This window comes from Aplysia californica, unplaced genomic scaffold (assembly GCF_000002075.1).
Source record: "Aplysia californica isolate F4 #8 unplaced genomic scaffold, AplCal3.0 scaffold00305, whole genome shotgun sequence".
NCBI classification, from domain to species: Eukaryota; Metazoa; Mollusca; class Gastropoda; order Aplysiida; family Aplysiidae; genus Aplysia; species Aplysia californica.
Genome location: NW_004797575.1, coordinates 587,089 through 607,328, shown reverse-complemented (window position 1 = coordinate 607,328; position 20,240 = coordinate 587,089). Strand labels below are relative to the sequence as shown.

The window sequence follows — 20,240 nt, the reverse complement described above, 5'->3', positions numbered from 1 at the left end:
CACACACACACATACACACACACACACACACACACAGACACACATGCCTTTTCTCTTAGAGAAAAATAATCTTGATCTCAATGCTTCTAGCAGCGGAATCCAAACATAATGGACCGGAATTTACCGCGTCGTGTTGCATTGTGGGACAGCTGAATGCCAGATTAGCCGGATTTGTCTAGGGACACAAAAGCTGCAGGCTTTTACGAAATAAAACAGACGCTGGTGGCTTTTAATATTCATGATCCATATTACCTGTCAAAAATCTAAATTGTCCGGGCTTTTATGATTCTGAAGGTTATGCCTATTGAACTGTCAACTGTTTTTCTGGCTGCTTTTTCACTTTCTTATTCCTTTTTGGCTGATTATTTTAAAGACATAGCCAGTAGCTGTGAGGCGATTAATTAAGAGGACGCTGAAAATTCAAATTCCTCAAGTTCCATTTCTTTTTCCTCCAAAGCTCACTTATAAATGTAACATAATATCGGAAGCGAAATAAAAGAGTGGTCAAGAAAGGTCAAAATAAAGGTAAGCAATAGATTAAGGTAGAGAGAGACACGCACCGCAAAGTAAAAGCCCCACATGTCTAGCTCTGTCTCTGCCTCTGTTTCTATTTCTGTCTCTACCTCTGTCTGTTAATCTGTCTGTCTCCCTCTCCCCCCCCCACCCTCTCTCTCTCTCTCTCCGTCTCTCTCTCTCTCTCTCTCTCTCTCTCTCTCTCTCTCTCTCCCTCTCCCCCCCCCACTCTCTCTCTCTATGATTGTGGTTGATGAACAACTGTTGTTGTCAGCTCCTTTTTCTTCCGTTCAGAATTCCTATTGTTCATATCTGCTTGTTGTAAAAATGGGACCATTATTGTAGCTGCTAACTTTAAAACTACAGATGACCACTACTAACTTTGTGGTGTTAATAATCATAGCCATGAATTATATGTATGGATCAGAATTTATTAACCTTTAGTATCGCACATTACCTTTATAATATCATTGATTTTTTAGTGCAAATGTGAGGCTACGTGGTGAAATCAGGCGCTGGTCGAAATACAGAAATCGGAGAAACAGGCATTTTTCTGCCTGTTTTGGAAAATTTGATCAAATTTCTTTTTTTGGCTCAACCTCTTTTATGTTGATATAAAAACACATTTGCGTGTGAATTTAACTGAAAAACTTTGAGGTAAGGCACAAAATGTGTTATTTTTCTTTTCCCAAGAACTCTTTAGCTATTGGATTACCAAACTTTGGCGGCCATTTTCTCACTAATTTCACCACTGAAAACCAGGCAATCTCACTTCCTCCATTCACAAATATCTTGAATTCTGTTCAAGATTGATGGATATTTTTATCATTGGAAACAAGAAAAATAAATCAGCTTTCAGATGATATCAGTGGGTGGTTGGCGGGTGCTCTGGTGTGGTTTGCTCCTTCTTTCCTATCAAACATCTATCATCCTTATCTCCCCTTCTTCTTTTTTATGTTTGTTACTCTCTTGTAACACCTCTAATCTTCTGGCGCTCATATGACCTTATGCAGTTGCGAGCGCCGTAAAACCTCTACTAAAACTTAAAAAACTAAAGAAATGTTAAGTGAGAAGTTGAGATCACTTTACGTACATACAAGTATTGTAAGAGTAAGAGGGATTACAGGATGGTATTGTATTGATACAACTGCTTCGATAAAAATCGGAGCCCACCTTTATCTTAAATTTTCTCCTTCGGAGAACCTCTATCAGATTTGCATAAAAGTGTTGTTTTTTTTCTTGTATTCGGTTTCCATCAGGTCATATTGGACTTGTCGCGAATAACATGAAAATACATATATTTTAATTTGTGTTTATGTGCTTGTGCTTGCAATACTCGTTTTATAACTTGTCAGTCATTTTGTTATATATAATTGTAAACTTCTACTGTGGCTCTGTAGACTCAGATTTTTTCCCCCAAATTTCAAATTTTTGGGGGGATATTTAGGACAACTCACTATTTTTAGTCATGGGGTGGTTGACAGGTGTGTAGATCATAGATGGAACCATTCGTTGATAAGGACTACTTCTCCAAAACAAAGTATAACAGTTGTTGAGAATACATTTACATGATAGGAATGTGTTTCTCTTCTCAGGACATCTTTTACTCCAGAAAGAATTTCACACGGCCAGAGCTGCAGCATCATCTGCACCAGTCCTTTGACAAAGAAGTGGAGCACTTGGATAACATGTTCAAAAGTAAGTTTGTGCAGTCTTACCAGATCATGGGAAAGGTCAGGGTGTGATTGCTGTTGATGTTGAATGTAATGTGAAAGGTCAAGTTTTGAGTGCAGTTGTTGCTGAATGTAATGTTTGTCTGCTTTCTATTGGTCTAGAAATTGAATTATAGAGGTGCCAATTTTCTGAATAAATCAGGATTTCTTAAATTGTCAGGATTTTGTAATAGACACAGTGCTTATACTTGTATGGGCTTGAGCTCAATATAAATACAATCAAATGTTATTATATAATCCAGCGTATGCATTTGATTATGTTTTAACATTTTTTTCCATCTTATATTGCGGGTGGTTGGAGGGCACTGGTAGGTCCTACTTCTTTACTTTCCCTCTGTTGTTTCTGTCTGTCTGTCTTACTTTTCCCCAGCACAAAATGACCATAATTGTGTCGATGTGCTTCTCTTTACTTAAACAAAGATCTTATATTTATACTTTTTGTGAAAATCTTGATATAAGATGCAAAAGATAAATTATTGGTTTGTTTATTTGGTGGAATCCCTATATATGCTCGTTAGTGCTGTGCAGTTTTGAGGAAATGATACTTCATTGATGCTTTCAAGCACGAAAATATTTGGGGTTTTTTGTTGTGTGAAGTGGTCAGTACTTCTGATTTTTACCTCACTTCGTTGCATAGTGTTGTATCATGGTACAGTTTTGTTTTTGTTCTTTGGCAATGTGTTGCATAGTGTTACATCACGATGTGGTTTTGTTTTTGTTCTGTGGCTAATTTCCTAATATGACTTGCTTCAGAAAGTTACACCAAAAAAAACAAAAAAACATTCTCAGGTTGGAAGGAATTTTTTTTTTGTGGGGCCATAGAAAGGAAACCCTTTTAATCGTTTCAACTTTGTTGCACAGAGCCTATTTTGTTGTGTCAGGATATGGTCCTAGTGCAAATTTTTAGGTGTCAAGGAAGGGATTAAAGGAGAAATAGCACCTAACAGCTTGAGCTAGGCTAGGACTGTTTTCAGTTGTGCTAACGAAGAATAAAAAGTGTTAAGTTTTCGTGTGTTAAGAACTGCAGAGCAGGTATTTTCACTAAATTAGTGATGAACTTAAAGTGTTTGTAGTTGTGAGCGATGCTGGCTTAAGATGAGTAGCAAGTCTTTGTCCACATATATATATATCATTGCTGTTGTTTGTAAAATAAATATCTCCGATGTTATTTACTCAGTCTTTGTACAGCAGGATTGAGTGAAGTTGTTTATCTTTCTTCTCTCCAATGGTTGTGAGGTGATAATGTGTTGTGGTACTGGTTCAAATGAATTATGATGGAATTCTTGAATATCTTGATATAAATGTTTATAAAGTGTGGTGGAGTGAATAACATTGTAGAAGTCACAGGATCTAGCTTTGAAGTGAATCAAAAGTTTATCATTTATAAGTCACGACTGGCCCTCTTTTAACTCTCAACAGCTAGAATTAATGTCATGGATTTTCTAGGGGGCTCTCGTGGCCTAGAGTAAAAGGTGTTCGGCTCTTATTCAAAGGTCCTGGGTTCAAATCCAGGTAGAGGCGAAAACATTTTATTCTCTAAAACTGTCTCTTTTCACCTCCTTTCCTGCTCTCTAGCAATATTCCCTCGTCTGTTTTCATCTTCACTATCTGCCCCCACCCTCTCACCTCCTTTGCCCCCTCCTCTGGGCTCCTGACTCTGCAGCCTCTCTACTGCTTCTCTTTGCTTCCTTCTAACTGCTGTCTTTCAGCTGCACAACTGATCTTCTGATACGAAAGATCAACACCTAGCCTTCTCGGACAAGCACGAAAAATCTCGGAGGTCGCGTGTGCTGGTTGCACGCGTTATTTAAAGATCCCTTGGTGGTCCAAAATCGATAAGAGTAGACTTCGGCTGCTATCCGGGCAAAATTCAAAATTTCCTACCAACTGGAAATGTTCAATGTGTCCCGCGCGCTCATATGACCATATGCAGTTGCAAGCACCGTAAAACACTTACCTAAAAAAAAAGAAGCAGAAAAAAAGTATTTTCCTGAACAGCCAGTATTACATCTGTGCCGTCATTCAGTTTTTGTGTCACCAACATTTTTGGGATCTAGATCTATCTTCGTCGCCAAGCCCAAAAATTAACCATTGGCAACATCTGGGAAGTCTGTGGTGAGATTTAGTCCAAAGAAAGCAGGTGTATTATTATTCCCACGTCACACAAGAGCCCAGTGTCACTCTGACATGTTTTTGTCTGGGATATAATGTACCTACGTGCGTGTGTATTTATTAACTTACATATACAGAGCGCACACTGTCATCGTAAATGTAACATGCCCTTGGAAAATTGAGAAGCCGTGTTGGCAGTCACTACCCTGTATACTGTATACAGGGAATCTGATTAACAGTCTTGATTTTAAAAGTAACTGGGATTCTCGAGAGAAAATTTACTATGAAGCAATGTGCTGCCTCTTGAAAAATAGGCCTTTGCGTTTGAGCTTCGAATTCTCTCAGAGAAAGGGAGTATGGTCATCTATTTTTAACTTGACTAATATTATAAACTTGGATATAGAGGACTGGATGGAAATAGTATTTTTAACTAGAGGAGATGAAACTGACAGGCACTGTGGTGTTTTGGGGAGAAGGGTGTATTAAAACAACGGTAAGGACGCGGGGAGCGTGTCGTTCTTGCTGATAGTCCAGGAGTTAAAACGTGTTGTGTGCCGGCTCTCGTTTTAATGATTTGGATTTCACTTACGGTTTTTGCAATTGTCACAGTTCTGCTGTTCCTCTCTTTGTTTGTGGGTGGTTGGCGGGTGCTCTGGTGTGGTTTGCTGCTACTTCTTTCCTATCAAACATCTATCATCCTTAAATCTCCCCTTCTTTTTTATGTTTGTTACTCTCTTGTAACATCTCTAGTCTTCTGGCCCTTATATGACCTTATGCAGTTGCGAGCGCCTTAAAACCTCTACTAAAACTAAAAAAACTTACGGTTTTTTCAATTTTCTCAGTTCTGCTGTTCCTCTCTTTGTATGTGGGTGGTTGGCGGGTGCTCTGGTGTGGTTTTCTGCTACTCCTTTCCAATCAAACATCTATCTTTCTTATCTCTCCTCCTCCTTTTTTGTGTATGTTACTCTCTGCTCTTGTGACACAGCTATTCTTCGGCACTTATATATGACCTTATTGTGTTGCAAGTGCCGTAAAACTCTTACTAAAACTAAACATATCTTTGTATTTCTGTGTTTTTGAATGATGCGTTCGCTCTGCTTCAGTAATTAATCAAGCGGTGGAAATTGCGCATTCTTAAATTACTGTGGTTCTTTTGTTGGACTGAGCTGATGCATAATGATTGTGGTCTATGTGATCTATATGGTAAGTACAGCTGTTTTGTCTAGGTAACAGCAGCTGTGCGCCAGCGGAGTACGTGAATAGCTCATTAATTAATGCTGCTCTTTGTTCTGAATCTACAGGTCTAAAATGGCCTGCTTTTATATAGATTATTTGGGTTTTATGTGGGTTGGTTGCTGTTTTAGTTTATTTTTACTGTTGTTTTCAGTTTGTAAGTATACTCATGGTCTATTTGTAGCCTGTTCTCGCTGGCTGTGGCCAAGTGCCAGTGCTCTCTTCTGACTGATATTAGGTTAACTCACTCGGTGGGTGGTTGGCGGGTGCTGTGGTGTGGTTTGCTTTTTCTTTCCTAGCAAACATCTTTCGTCCGTATCTCCCCTTCTTTTAAAAAAATTTTTTGTTACTCTCTTGTAACACCTCTAATCTTCCGGCGCTCATATGACCTTTATGTAGTTGCGAGTGCTGTAAAACCTCTACTAAAACTAAACTAACTCACTCGACCCTAGGCGTACACTTCCGGGTTGTCAGCTCTCCCTAGAAATTTTTACCACTTTTTGAAATAAGAAAAAAAAACAACTAAATTTTAACATATATATATATCCATTCCAAATGTGGTAGGCTACACATTTTATTCAAACCTGTTACCTTTATTTGTGAGTATTGAAAATTTCAGAGCCAAAAGTAAACAAAAAGCGAAGAAAGGAAGTGGTTTCTTCAAATTTCGCACCCCCCTCACATGGTTCACGAATATATAGCTTTCTTTATTCTAAATTTAGGCTTGCACTTCTGGTTGTAGTCTATTTTAAATCAAACAAAAAATGGTCACTCTTCCAATTAGGCTATTAAAGTCTGCTCCACCCGAAAGTACCCGTTTTCGGTCATGATGAACGAAATTTTCCGCGTTAGGGTTATAGCGTTGTGCGTGCTTACAGATAATATCGGCATTAGGTCTAGGTGAGTTAATGGGTTTTTTTGATTTTTAAAAAACTATTGTTTGTATGCTTGTTTTTTGTGTGTAAGGAGAGGAATGGGAGAATAAAATTTTAGCCTGTGTGATAGAATGTATCAGATCCATCACATATATATGAGAACTGTTAGTTTTACTGAAATACATCTAACGTGTTCCATTTTATCATCCAATTCTCTTTCTATGGTGGAGATTCTTCCTCCTTGCTGTAGGTGGTTGGCGGGTGCTCTGGTGTGGTTTGCTTCTTCTTTCCTTTCAAACATCTTCGTCTTTATCTCCCCTTTTTCTTTTTTGTGTTTGTTACTCTCTTGCAACACCTCTAATCTTCGGCACTTATATGACCTTATTGTGTTGCAAGTGCCGTAAAACTCTTACTAAAACCTAAAAAAAAAGATTCCTCCTCATTGCGTTGTTATGACTCGACTCTCTGTGGCGACAGGAATTTGCTTGCTCTCAGTTTGCTGTTGTTACTTTACAAAAGAAAAAAAAGTCAATTTGCCATACTGTACTCTGAACAGTGACAGGGCATTGTGGAAAAGCTTTGATGTCAGATGCACAATGTTGTGGGTGTACATGCCTACTTCTCATCAAAATTGATCATTGAAAAAAAAATGTGCCATAGGTTAAACGTCACATCAAATCTGGTCACCCGTGAGCCACATGGAGCTTATTTTTAAACGCCGATTATGAAAATGGAATAAGTTTTTAGATGCAAAAGTTGTTGTAGAATTTCTGCGCACAAAGTTCAATCCCTCTTGGCTGCAAACGTAACGCGAATTTTGCCCTCCAGCTTACCTCTCCTGAATCTGACTCACATTGCAGAAAGATTATCAGGTGGCGCTTGATTTTTCTTCTTTTTTTCTTCTCTAAAATTGTCTCCTTTCAACTTATTTCCTGCTCTCTAGCAATGTTCTGTCGTCTGCTTTCGTCTCCACTTTCTGCCCCCTCCTCTTGGCTCCTGACTCTTTCTGCAGCTTTTCTACTGCTACTCATTGGCTCCTTCTTCAGCCACACCCCTGATCTTTTGGTAGGAAAGATCTACCCCTAGCCTTCTCGGACAAGGGCGAAAAATCTCGGAGGTCCTCCAGTGGGCAAGTTGTGCATGTTAAAGATCCCTTCGTGGTACAAAATTGATAAGAGTAGGCTTCGGCCGCCACCCGGGCAAAATTCAAAATTTCCTACCAACTGAAAAATTTTGGTGTGTCCCGCGCTCGTGTGACCTTATGCAGTTGCGAGTGTTATAAAACACTTTTACCCCCCGCCCCGCCCCAAAATATTAATGTTGCAATCTTTGACTGTTCCCAGATGGAGCTGCCTACGTTCTGGGTCGTATGAACAAGGACTGCTGGTAAGTTTTGTAGTCCACTAGTCCTTGTGTGTTATGCACTAGAATATCTTTAAAATTGTATCAAAACTATTCGTCGTCTATCAGTTTGTCGAATTGGTCTGGTTGTCTAGAAAGGAATGAACTTAAAGTTACCAAACTTTGGTATGTTCCACCTGTCTCATTGTCTACAGGTATTTTGAGTTTGATTTGAAAGATAAACTTTTATAGCGCACCCTGAAGTACTATGCGGTCCTTTCGCTTTGTAACCCGTTGAGTTGTGTCTGATTTTGTACTTATTCAGGTTGCACATAATCTAAGTGTCACTTAAGCTAAAATAAGAAAAAAAAGAGACGAGCGTTTTTTCTAACCAAAAAAACAAAAGTTACATAGTCGAATTTGTCCATGAAAGTATTATTTTCAACTTATACATCCCAGTTTTTCTCAAATTGTTGAAAGAGTACAAAATTGCCAGTAAGATGAAGAAAAACTATGTGAGTTGACAATAGAGAAATTTTTTTCTGCTCTTAGATTAGCCTGAACATGTTTGTATGTCTTTTTCCTCCAGGCACCTGTACACACTCGAGGATGGAAATGTGCACCAGTCCGATCAGACTTTTGAAGTATCCTTTTCTGCGTTAAGAGAAAGAATGTTTCTTGTAGATGTTTTTGCATTTAAAAAAAAACCCCGATACATCACGTTTAAAAAAATTGGAGATATGACAAGAAAGCCCTGAGGTGGCTGTATGTACATTGGCAGCGGGTTGGAAAACATATTTGCCCTTATGATTGGACAACTGAATAAGGATCCTGTCTGGTGTGTTCTGTTTTTTCTCAGTTACAATCTCATCATCTGGACAGCTCAGTCTCTAGTGGTACTGGAACATCTCAGTCTCCAGTTAAACAAATATACAACGTTTCAGCCTGTTAGACGCTCAAGCGCTGCCGTCCTTAAAGTTTTTGTCTGAACTTGTTCCTTGTTCCCCCTTTTGCCTTTATAAAATGAGGAAAATAAAGTGAAATTAAGGTGAAATATTTTTCTATGAGACATATAAGGTCTTGCTTGACGAAGTGTAAAGTGAAAATTCAGATCCCACAATTTCAGTGGGTGGTTGGTTGGCAGGTGCTCTGGTGTGGTTTGCCTCTTTCTTTCCTACCAAACATCTATCGACCTGATCTCTCCTCCTCCTTGTTTGTGTTTGTTACTCTCTTGTAACACCTGTAATCTTCGGCTCTTATGTTGTGTTGCAAGTGCTGTAAAACTCTTCACTAAAACGAATCCACAATTTTGAGACCAGTTCTCTTACCACTGGACTAAACCACACCAGAGCTTGTTGCTTATTTACCATGCCTGTCCTGTGTCACACGCAGTATAAAAGTCCCACTCTTTTATTGTAAAGAGACTCATTATAATGGGCCGTTATACACTTGTGACGTACATAGAAGTTTCATAGAAGATATGTAAGATTAAATGCTGTGTTTATAATGGGAACAGCTGTCTCTGCCAGTCATTTGTGAGGCGTGCTGACAAAATGGGTTACTTCTGGCAATCCATAAATGGAGATATTTTATTTTCCAAAAATCGACACTAGGATCAAATTTGTAGAATTTTTTATTGATGCCGTATTCAATAATTATAACATGCCTTTTATTACTTTATACTTATGAATTGTAAAAACTTCACCCATAAGCCAGATGTATCTATTTACATAAGGCTTGAATCCGAGAAGTAACCCATTTTGTCCGAAAACGCTTCACATTTATTTCATCATTGCCAGTTTTCATCATCAGGGGCTGGCAAGTTCTGTACTTGGGTGTCTCCTTTTTTATTTTTAAAAAAAAAAGTATATTGTTTGTAGTCTGGTCTACTGCTTTTGGGTTCAAGAGGGGTTTTAGAAAAAGATTGAATTTTCTTATATATCTGCTTGTTGCTGACCTCACAAAACCGTTAACTGTCAGCCCACCCACCTATACTCGCTATGCACGCTTTCATAATATGACATTGGAAAATGGGGGAAGTACTTATTGAGCCCATACACTTAGAACCTGTTCCCGTTGTTGATAGCATTTCAAGTTTTTTCTTTTATTCTGGAAAAATTTCGGAATATCGTACACTTAAGTAGGTGGTTCTTGGGCGCTACTGGTTGGTTCTACTTCATTAATTTCCCTCCTGTTGTTTCTTTCTGACTGTCTTACTTTTTCCCAGCACTAAATCATGATCATTATTGTGTCGATGTGTTTCTTTTTACTCAAACAAACCAACAAAACGTACACCTAAAGTGGTTGGTTGTCACATGGTTGTAGACTAGTGTCATGAACCAAATAGACGGTGTTCCTTGACCCACCAATAGCTCCTCATGTGGGACATGTGCCAGGATAAGATGAAGATTTTCACCAAAGAGATCAGCTCTGATGGTAAAGACGCCACACAGGTAATTTATGAAAGCCAGCTTTTTAGGACAATGACAAGTGGTCGCTTTTAAGCACAAGGGGGCTCTCCCGAAAAATGCTGTTTTGAGAAAAGTGAAGATGAAGTTTTTGGACCATTGTTCAGTTTCTTTAAAAGCAAGGAGAGTTTTCTCTATAACCAAACAAATATACACACCAATGAAACCAAACTTCTCCTATAGGTAGGGCAATGCCCACTTTTGGTGTAGGTCCAGATTTCTGGAAACCCCGGAAAATCTGGGTTAGCCCGTTTGTCCTTAAAAGCGACCTTTGTAAGTTGAAGTAAATTTTAGTTTCAATTTTATACCAACTTTTTATAGGAACAAGTTGATAAGCACTGAATGTCTACATTCTAGAAAGGATATTATACACTATTTAAATCTGTCTATTGTTTTTTATCAGTTTTTCCAGTGTCCTTTTTATCTTCTGCCTTGTGTTGAATAAGAGCTGTCCATTTATTATTAGCTGGGAGTTGGCACTTTGGCAATCCCTCTTTGGTCATAAACATGGAATTTCCAGATGATGTGAATGCCATGCATTTATGGGCAATGAAGATTTTTCATTGCTAATGTGATATGTGAACATTCACATGATCAAATCTATCAGGAAAAGTGCTGACTTGTTTTATGGAACTGGATGGAGAACATTTTTGGGAAAAAGTTGATGACTTAATGACATCATATTACTTTTTTCATCCTATAAAGGTCAATCTTTTTAAAGCAAGACAAAATGTATTCAACTCTGTTTTGATGATACTTTTTAGAAAATGACTAATTTTATATTTTCTTGTAATTTCCTTCTTTTTTTTTCCTTCCAAATTTTTATTGTAGAAATCTGGAATTGGGACAATCATCCCAGGACTGCAGATTGACGACTTTCTGTTTGAGCCGTGTGGATATTCCATGAATGGAATCCTTCCTGGAGTGAGTACATTTTTTCTGTTTTATAATTTAGGAATTTGAGTGAAAAGGGACATGGGAGAGATGAAGCTCACTTGGAAGGAACGAGCTAGGAAGGATGGCCCAGGACAGAGATAAATGGAAGGAGCTTGTGTGTGTCCTATACCCTGCCAGGGGTGAAAGGCACTGATGATGGTGATGATAATTAATTAATTTGTGTGACGGTGAAACTCAACGGACTGAAACACACGGCTCAGTGTACGACGGTGTATATCAAGCTGTTGACTCAAAACAGCCCGGGTCCTATAAGCTCACAGGGATAGAGATCGAAGGGTTAACAGTGTTATGTGTGACTTTTTGTAAAACAATACAGAGCAACTGCAACCAACCTGCACTTATCACTACATGCCATTGGACAGAAGGGCGAGAGCCCAGCTGTTGCCGGAGCGATAACAACAATAACAACAAAACTATACAGACGGCACTAATTAGAATATAAAGAGAATGGAGCTAAATTTTATTGGCGGTGAAGTTTTCATGAATATTTTTGTAGAAAGTCATGTCATAAAAAATAGAAAAATCAATGAAGTTCAGTTCATTTTGTTCATCAGTCTTAATCTTAATCATGTGTATTGTACTCCAAACATTGTCATCAGAGAAGTTGAGAATGGTTACATTGTTGGTGGCTGTTGAGATTAGCTTTGAACTGATGTGAGAAAAATAAACACAGTTGTTTTTTTTTTAATTTCCTGATGAGAATTGTGTGTATCTTTTTTCTACATTTCCCTGTGAAAATGAAAATTTGTGTGTATTTGTCTGCAGGGTTTCTACATCACCATCCACGTCACGCCAGAACCACACTGTAGTTATGTGAGCTTTGAGAGCAACGTGCCACAGGTGAGAGATTTCTTTCCATGCCAGTATTCTCCCTGAACATTGAGACATTGTCAAGGTTCACTCTGATTTAACTTAAGAGAAAGGATCCCTTACTAAAACAGTGGCTTTCAAGGGATCTTTCTAATACTGACAAGGTCTAGGTGATTTTTAAAACTTTTTTTTTTTAATCCCAGAAGCTTGAAAAGATATTCCCCCCCAGGGCAGTGCTACTGACTGAAGTTGTCTTTAGACCATACCCAAAGGGGGGATATTATTAACATGTTCTTATGCACAGTAGAATTGTAAATGGGCTGGTTTATCAATGTCATGCTTATACTGTGCCGAAACAACATTGGGGGGACTGCTGCTTTTTCTTTCCTCTTCCTTACTATTGTCTTTACTCCTCTACTTCTTTGGTATGTTTGTCACTCTCTTGTGACCCGCTATTTCCGGTGTGCCTTTATAGTCGAAGCAGACCTTGTGCTGTTGAGGCTAGAGAGGTGAGCAGAGTAAGCCTGATTCCCCGTTTGGACTTCTCTGTTGACATCCACCCCTTGGCGCTCATAATATGACCGTATGCAGTTGCGAGCGCCGTAAAAACCTTACTAAAACTAAACTTGAAAATATTTCTTTAAGTCATGTTTCCTTGTAATTTTAGCAGTTCTGTTGTTTTTTTTCTTGCTTTGTTATAGTAATTCCTTATATATGATTGTATTCTTCCCTACAGGAGTCGTACGATGATCTTATCAAGAAAGTTCTGAACGTCTTCAATCCTGGAAAGTTTCTGATGACTGTGTTTGCCAACAAGGTTTGTGCTTTGACAGTTTGTGCTTTGACAGTTTGTTCACTGCCACCTTGTCATGTTTTCTTGATGGTTTGGAGGGGCTTGGCTGTTTGTCTTTCTGTTTCACATTGAGTTATATATATCTTTTTCAAGAAACAACGTCATTTAGAGTAAGTTGTAGAGATATCTTTATCCCTGATGGAAAGGGCCCTCCCTATCACTTTTGATGAACAGAAATGTGAATTACTCGATTGATTGCTGCTTATAATTTTTCTGGAGTAGCAAGAAAACTCCTGTCAGTTAGAATAAGGTGTGGAGATATCTTTGTCCCTGATGGGAAGAGAGGGAAGTTGTATCGCTTTTAATGAACAAAAATGGGAAATACTCAATTGATTGCAGCTTATGGTTTTTCTTTAGTAGACTGTATCCTTCTAGATGCACAACGGTTTTTGAAGATCAGGTCACGTGTGTCCGAAAAGCACTGACAGATGTGCTGAGATGAAATGTGTTACTGTCCAAGTAGATTGGGGTTGTTTTTTTTAGTGTGCGTCTTGCATGTGATGTAGTGGGAAGTATTTTTATGGAATGAAATATACAAATCTCTCTTCAGTAAGATTAATTTGATTGTTTAAGAGGCTGGGCTTATTTTTAAATTATTATCTCCGAAAGGACCATTGTAGGTAGGGTCTTGAGTTTTGTATGCTCTAACTACCCACATTTAAAACTGCCATTCCTGTGATTCGCACTGAGATGGTCATGACATTCCCATTTGCTGCTTTCTGAGCTGTTCTGTCTGTCTTTCTGTCCCTCCCTTTTCGTGGGTGGTTGGCGGGTGCTCTGGTGTGGTTTGCTTCTTCTTTTCTCTCAAACATCTATCGTCCTTATCTCCCCTTCTTCTTTTTTATGTTTGTTACTCTCTTGTAACAGGTCTAATCTTCTGGCGCTCATATGACCTTATGCAGTTGCGAGCGCCGTAAAACTTCTACTAAAACTAAAACTAAAAAAACTCTCCCTTTTCTTCACTGTAAAGTTTGAAATTGCTGGTAGTTTTTTGGTTTGTTCAGTGTGGACCAGTGGATAAAATTTCCTTCTGGGATAATGAAGTATTATCTTGTCTTATAATGATATAGATTATAAAGCACATTGAGCTTTCTGTTAAGTGGGAATTTTCTCAATACAAGTGCTATTTATTAATATTATTTTACAGAGCTGGAATTTTCACTATGCAAATGCTATTCGTTACTAATATTATTATTATTATTATTCTTAACCTTTGTTGTTCTCTTTCTCCGCTCAAGGCGTCCATTGCCCGAGACTCGCACAAGCACCTGGAGAAGCACGACGCCATCGAAGGCTACCAGCGCATGGACCACCAGTTCTGCAGCTTCAAGAACTACTTTCTCACCTACACGCAGTTCTCCCGCCCGGTTATTTAGGAGACTGCGTGCAGGGGTCTCGCAGTGGGGCATCGTTATAACCAACAGCTTCCTGGGTCTGGACATAGAGATAGCATCACCCCAATTGTATCCTCACCTCCCCCATTATTATCGTCGTCGTTTTCATCGTGTCATCCCAACAATGTCCAGGCCCCGGAGCTGCAGATGCCCCAGGGACTTTTCTGCACACAGTGCGAACAGCTGCCCACATTGGGCTGGAAGCGTAGTCGTCGTGTTTTTAATAAGACTAATCGTTCTGAATTTGATTTTCGCGTGTTTTTCCGTATGATATCCCCCAATGTGTACAATGTAGCGTACTGTTGTCGTTCCCAGTGTCGGGTGTTTGCCTGGCGTTCTCGCAAGGGGAGGAAGAAGGTCAGTGTGAGGAAGGGGTACATTCTCCGCAGACCAAAATAACATCGTTAACGGGGTTGCCGCTTTCCGTGGTGAAATGTCAGTTCTTTGTCGAAAACCCCAGCTCGACACCCACCCGCCCGCCTCAAGCATCGTCGCAGGAGGAAAAAATGCTAAAATGCTCCTTCCTGCCGAAGTCCCTGTTCAATGTTTGCACCCTCATCAAAGATCGTACATAACAAGATAGTTCACTCGGCCAAAAAAGTGTCAGCGGAAGGAAGTCCGTGCATTGCTTCAAATGACTGCAGTCTTTGCTTTGAAGCTCTCTTTCGTTTCTCCAGAAGAAGAATAGGAATAGCACAGCTTGTTAGTTCAGCTTTTATTGTTTTTCACACAAGTAGGACGTAACTCTGTTCCCAAAGTCAGCACTTTTTCTAAGAGGGCGCCACCGGATTTTGAGGACACTTTTTTAGTTGGCTGAAAGATAGGAGTGAACTATCTTGTTATGAACGATCTTTACCCTCACCACACAGTGTGAAGTTCTTGTCGTGAGCATGCAGACAGTGAGTGGGTCTCCCCCCCGACAAGTGCCGAGTGCGAGGAAAACGCTTCCCTTGCTTACATAGGTATTGCGGCCAATGAAATCATTAGTTGCCCCTATGCTTGAGATATGATGATGCAGATTTTTGCAGTAAATCTTTTCATTTTTCAAGGTTGCTGCTTTGTCGTCCTCATTCAAAAGTGCGTCTACCCTAGTGAGGATATGAAGATTGTTTCCAAATTTGAAAAAAAACAAACCAAAAAACCCCCAAACTGCCTTATCTACAGTACTCTTTAATAGGAGAAGGATATGTGTTTGCAAACTTGAGGAAGAAAGGTACACATCTCATGTCTTAAATGCTTTTGGATTGGAAAAGCCATATTAAATTTCATGCCAATCTTCGTAATGGTTTGGAGAAAATTGGGACAAAGTCCACATGATTCACCCAGTCGTGGTCATTGTATTTACAGGAGGGTGGTTTCCACAGTTATGACTCTTTTTCTTTGTAAATTGTTTGAAGTGATAAGCTGATACAAAGAAAATTGCATTACAGTTTGTTTTCAATCGTCTTGCACCATTTTGATGCTGTGCTCTAGTGAACTACTCGCTGCAAAATTTTAAAAAATGTTTTGACTTCCATCAAACGATGTAATAACGAGAGTTAAAAAACAAAGTACACTAGCCTGTTCTCCCTGTTCTCAGGGTTCAGGGTTCAGGGTATATAACAACTGGCCGCCTATGTGAGGAACTCACAAAGTATAGTGCTAGACTGTTGCTTATCCCTTACAGCCCCAGCCATTTTTGTGCACTCCCTAACCCCAGTCCCAGACAATACAGCATTTCACAAAAGAGGCACGCATTCTAAAAAGTGATGTAGTATCTTTGTAATGAGGTATAGATAATAACATAGAACAATGTTTAAAGGGAAATGAACAAATATGAAAATTAAAGTTTAATTAGAGTGGCTAATTTTGAAAAATGCGCAAATTCGGTACCCCTCGAAACTGAGAATATACGCTCTTGGGAAGGTGGGAGGTACAAGCGCTGCTGAAAATTTACGCACCTGGGACTGGAAAGGTTAAGACTTTCACATATTTGAAATTATATTTTAGGATTCGTCTTTTTTTTTCTTCCTTCGAATGCCTCAATGATGGCCAGTTTGTTTTGAAATCTGAATGAAATAAATGATTTTGAATTAAACTGAGAGATTATTGTAAATGTGTTCAACAGTCGGCAGCCAAAGACTAGTTTGTCGTTGAAGCTACATCTAAGCGGGGATGCCACTTTTGCGGTATTTTGATCCTGATCCGCTATTCTGTTATTGAGATCGAGATAGAATCTATTGTTGGAAAAAAACAACAACAACCCACATCTAAGTACATCTAATCTATTATTCTTTAAATGTTTGTCATTTCTCTCTATGTACACCCTTTGGGTATCAAATATATATTCATATGTTAGCGAGACCGTGGCTCGTGGATTTTCAGCTATTTTCAAAAAAGCTGAATGGCATCCCTGATCTAAGACCTGCCATATGTGAGGCTGCATCTAGTTGTAGTAGTCGTTGGTAGTCTACTGGTTAGGCAGCCAGATTTGTGATCATGAGTTTGTGGGTTCGTGGCTTTGAGGCTTAGCTCAGCCTGTCGTTGCGTCCTTGAGAAAGACACTTTACATGAGTCTTCCTCACTTTACCCCCAGGTGTGAATGGGAACCTGATCAGAAACAACGAAAAGATCTTGCCAGTATGCCAGTGTTTTAGCGCCTGTAAAATGGTATGTTTCCAGGGAAGTTGAGATTTTGTTTCATCATAATTTTGTGGAAAACATAATTTAGTATTGTATATTTCTAAGTCTGTTTGTAGTACCAAAAAGTTCAGTACCATTTATGCTGCATTTGTACTCGCAGAATGACCTCTGATATAGGGAGGATCATGTGGATTTTCTCCCTGATTCTGAACCTTGCCATCAGGATATGGCTTCGTGTATCTAATCAGTATTTCTGACAAACTTTGGATTGGAAATGATTTGTTCAGTTTATATACTGTGGCAATTTTTACACTTTTCAGTGTTGCATTTTTTTCAAAATAATTTTAAAAAAATTTGTTTTCCTCTTTCTGTCTCTGTCGGTCTGCTTTTCTCTCTCTTTCCTTTTGTTTCTGTGAAATGTATGGAGATTGACACATTGTGTGTGACAGTCTTGAAGCTACAGAGAATCAATGTCAACATGCTTTCAGATTTCTTTTTAGACCTTAATTTTGCGTAAAAACCCGATCTTGTGAAGTTATCTTGAGTTGAAGGCCTCTTGGATTTTATTCTACAGTTGGATCTAGTTATATTTCTATGTCTTCTTTTTTTCATGAAGCGATTGATTTAAAGCAAGACTATAAGCATAAAGGCAGGCGCTACTAATGTACTGCTATTGAAGAGAAAGTCGTATTTCTATCATGCAGTGCAAAAGTATAAAGAAAGGATCACCAAGTTTTTATCCTTTCACCCTTATCGTTTTTTCAACAGCATTATAATACATTATATGAATTATTTTTCTATTTATAGAATATAGCACATGCTATCTTACCCTCAGAAGAAATATCAGTCTTGTGTTTTATTCTCATGTTTCTGTATAATTGTTCACGCCATCTTGGACAGCTCTGTATTTCCGAAGTATGACGACGTTGGATGAAAGGAAAGTGTGACAGGCTTTTCTTTTTTAAACAGTTTGAACTTCTCATTCCTTTTACATGTAATGTTGAGTTAAAGGTGTGGTTGGACTGCATAGCTTATACGTTTCGCTTTTCTTTATTCTGTTTATTCCTGTCTATTTCTCCCCCCCCCCCCCCTTTCTTCCCCGCAGCATTATAAATGTTTGACCATCTTTGTCTTGCTTTTCTTCCTTTCAATTTTGTTCAGAGCAGTGACTGAATGTTTTTATTAGGGGCATTTTTTTTGTTGTTTGTTCTGTTTTATCAGACGGGCATTATAATTCGTATTCAAAATTTTCTCTCTAGATAGGCCTGCTTTAAAAAAAAATAATTTTCTTTCTACCCCCTTCCTCTGTCACGTGTGAGCTGTTGTGTGCTTTCTCAGTGGCTCTGGGTTTTTTTTATTTAACCGCCGTAGCTTACAGTTGGAATTGATAGGAGTGTTGATGTTAACTTGGAAAAAAGCCACAAGTTTCTTGTGCTTAACCTCTGCGATTTGCACTCCTGTCCCCCACTGCCATCTTGTATTTCTGGTACTGGTCATCAACAGAGATCTCTTGCTCCCATGTCAGTCTCTCCTGTTGTTCTCAAATACAGACTGGGACAAAAAAAATGTCCGTCCCATAAACCGAAAGACCGTGTCAACATGCTATAGTGTTTAGGCTGTGGTTTTTTTTTACACTTTTGTTGGACTGGACCTATCTCTGCATTTAACAAGTGCATGCTCTCCTTGCAAAGTGAATCAGTTAACTTGCCATGTTTTTTTACACTTTTGTTGGATGTATCCCAGCTTGTTGCATGTGTTGCTCTTCCTGCTAAGTGAATCGGTGAACTCTGACCCGCCCAAGTTGCTTGTCTAAGTGTGCCTGTGAACAGGGTTCCTGCGGCCTCTTTGAATTCGTGGAGTCCTTAAACTCTTTTGACTTTGCATTCAAGGAAAATGTCCTTGAAAACTCCTTGAATTTTGCCAGATCAGACATGAACAAAATTTTTGTTGGATTGTTCTTGGCGCGCCGTGGAAAATGACATGAATTTCTGGACTAAGTGTCCTGAATTTTACCAATTTCTCCTTGAAATCTCGTTGAATTTGGTCGAGCGTTCCTGTGAAGCAGTCCACGGGCCAGTGTCGGAGCAGTGAGGGAAGACAACTTCCTGGGGTCAACTTTTGTGAGACCATGAAGGAAATGGACTTGTAAATCCTGATCCTGAGCAAGTAGTTGCACTCTCAATAACTTTGAATAGCTTTATTAATATTTTCAGTAGTCATAGACTAGTCAACGGACGGTATGTTCAGTAGTAGTAGATTTGACTTTATTTGCTTTTGTCTTCCTTTATATTTCCCAACATGCACAATCCTGCTCCTACAGTTTTTTTTTACATGCACAATGGTAAAGCATTATTGGTTTTATTATTATATTATAGATCCTAACCTATTATTCTGGTGTTTATTTGCTCTTCAACATGAAGCCTTTTTAGGGCTTGTTTTTTTTTTATTTTGTCGCTTTCAGTAACATGAAGTAGCACTCTGGTACCCCGGCCCTTTTGATAATGCCGTTGAAAAACGCCCATCATGAGCTCGGTAAGGGTTAGAAGTACACTTATGCAACTGCGTTGTGAGTCTATGTTTTGTGGGGACTTCTGAAAGCTTTCTGTCCCGCTCTGTGGAAGTTTGACATAAATTCAGAGGCACTACTTAGTAGACAGCCTCTTTGCCCACTGTGTTGATGTGGTTTAATATACCAGTAAGCTTTAGTCGGTGTTGTTATATTCTTATTACAACCATTCTATTTACTGGATTTATCATGATGAATCAGATATATATATATATATGTGTGGGTAAATTGTGATCGTGCTTCTGCATTTAATCTTATTCACACAACACCTGAGGAGGCCTATTCTGACATAATGGATACATTATCATTTTAGTCCTTTTTGACAAGATTTTCGTTTTTGGTCTATTTATAATCTATGTAGGCAGTGCTGAGGTTGGGCCGTACGCAATTATAGATAACAATGTTGGTGGGGGTCCGTTAAAGTCTCATCAAAAAAGCAGTTTGGGTAAAGTACTATGATACTATGATAAGGGGAAAAAACAAATGTTGTCTGCATTTAGTCAAGATGTTAATGTAACAAATCTAGTACACCAATATATTTTCTCCATTTCTGTCCGTTGTATTTTTCGTTGGCCTGTCTGCTGGTAAATTACATAGCTTTTTTAAAATTTCAAGGTCCCACGAATGAGTTGCTGTCTTCAAAGTACATTGTAGTTTTCAAAAATAATGCCTGAGTGGTGATGGTTTCATTTATCTGGAAATAGGAAAAAGGAATGATAGAGAGTTGGGGATGATGGGTGGGATGGGAGGGAGGGAGGTAAGT

The 20,240-nt window shown here is 38.9% G+C and overlaps 1 protein-coding gene across 1 annotated transcript in view; it reads left to right on the top strand.

Annotated features, from left to right (window-relative positions):
* LOC101862194 (S-adenosylmethionine decarboxylase proenzyme) overlaps positions 1 to 20,240 on the top strand; it is a 25,674-nt gene extending 5,434 nt beyond the window's left edge. The window contains exons 4-11 of the mRNA XM_013084613.2: positions 2,109 to 2,211; positions 7,810 to 7,852; positions 8,397 to 8,451; positions 10,180 to 10,260; positions 11,107 to 11,199; positions 11,998 to 12,072; positions 12,779 to 12,859; positions 14,134 to 20,240. Of these exons, the coding sequence (XP_012940067.1) occupies positions 2,109 to 2,211; positions 7,810 to 7,852; positions 8,397 to 8,451; positions 10,180 to 10,260; positions 11,107 to 11,199; positions 11,998 to 12,072; positions 12,779 to 12,859; positions 14,134 to 14,271 (669 nt within the window). The 3' untranslated portion in view covers positions 14,272 to 20,240. The remainder of the gene's footprint in view (positions 1 to 2,108; positions 2,212 to 7,809; positions 7,853 to 8,396; positions 8,452 to 10,179; positions 10,261 to 11,106; positions 11,200 to 11,997; positions 12,073 to 12,778; positions 12,860 to 14,133) is intronic.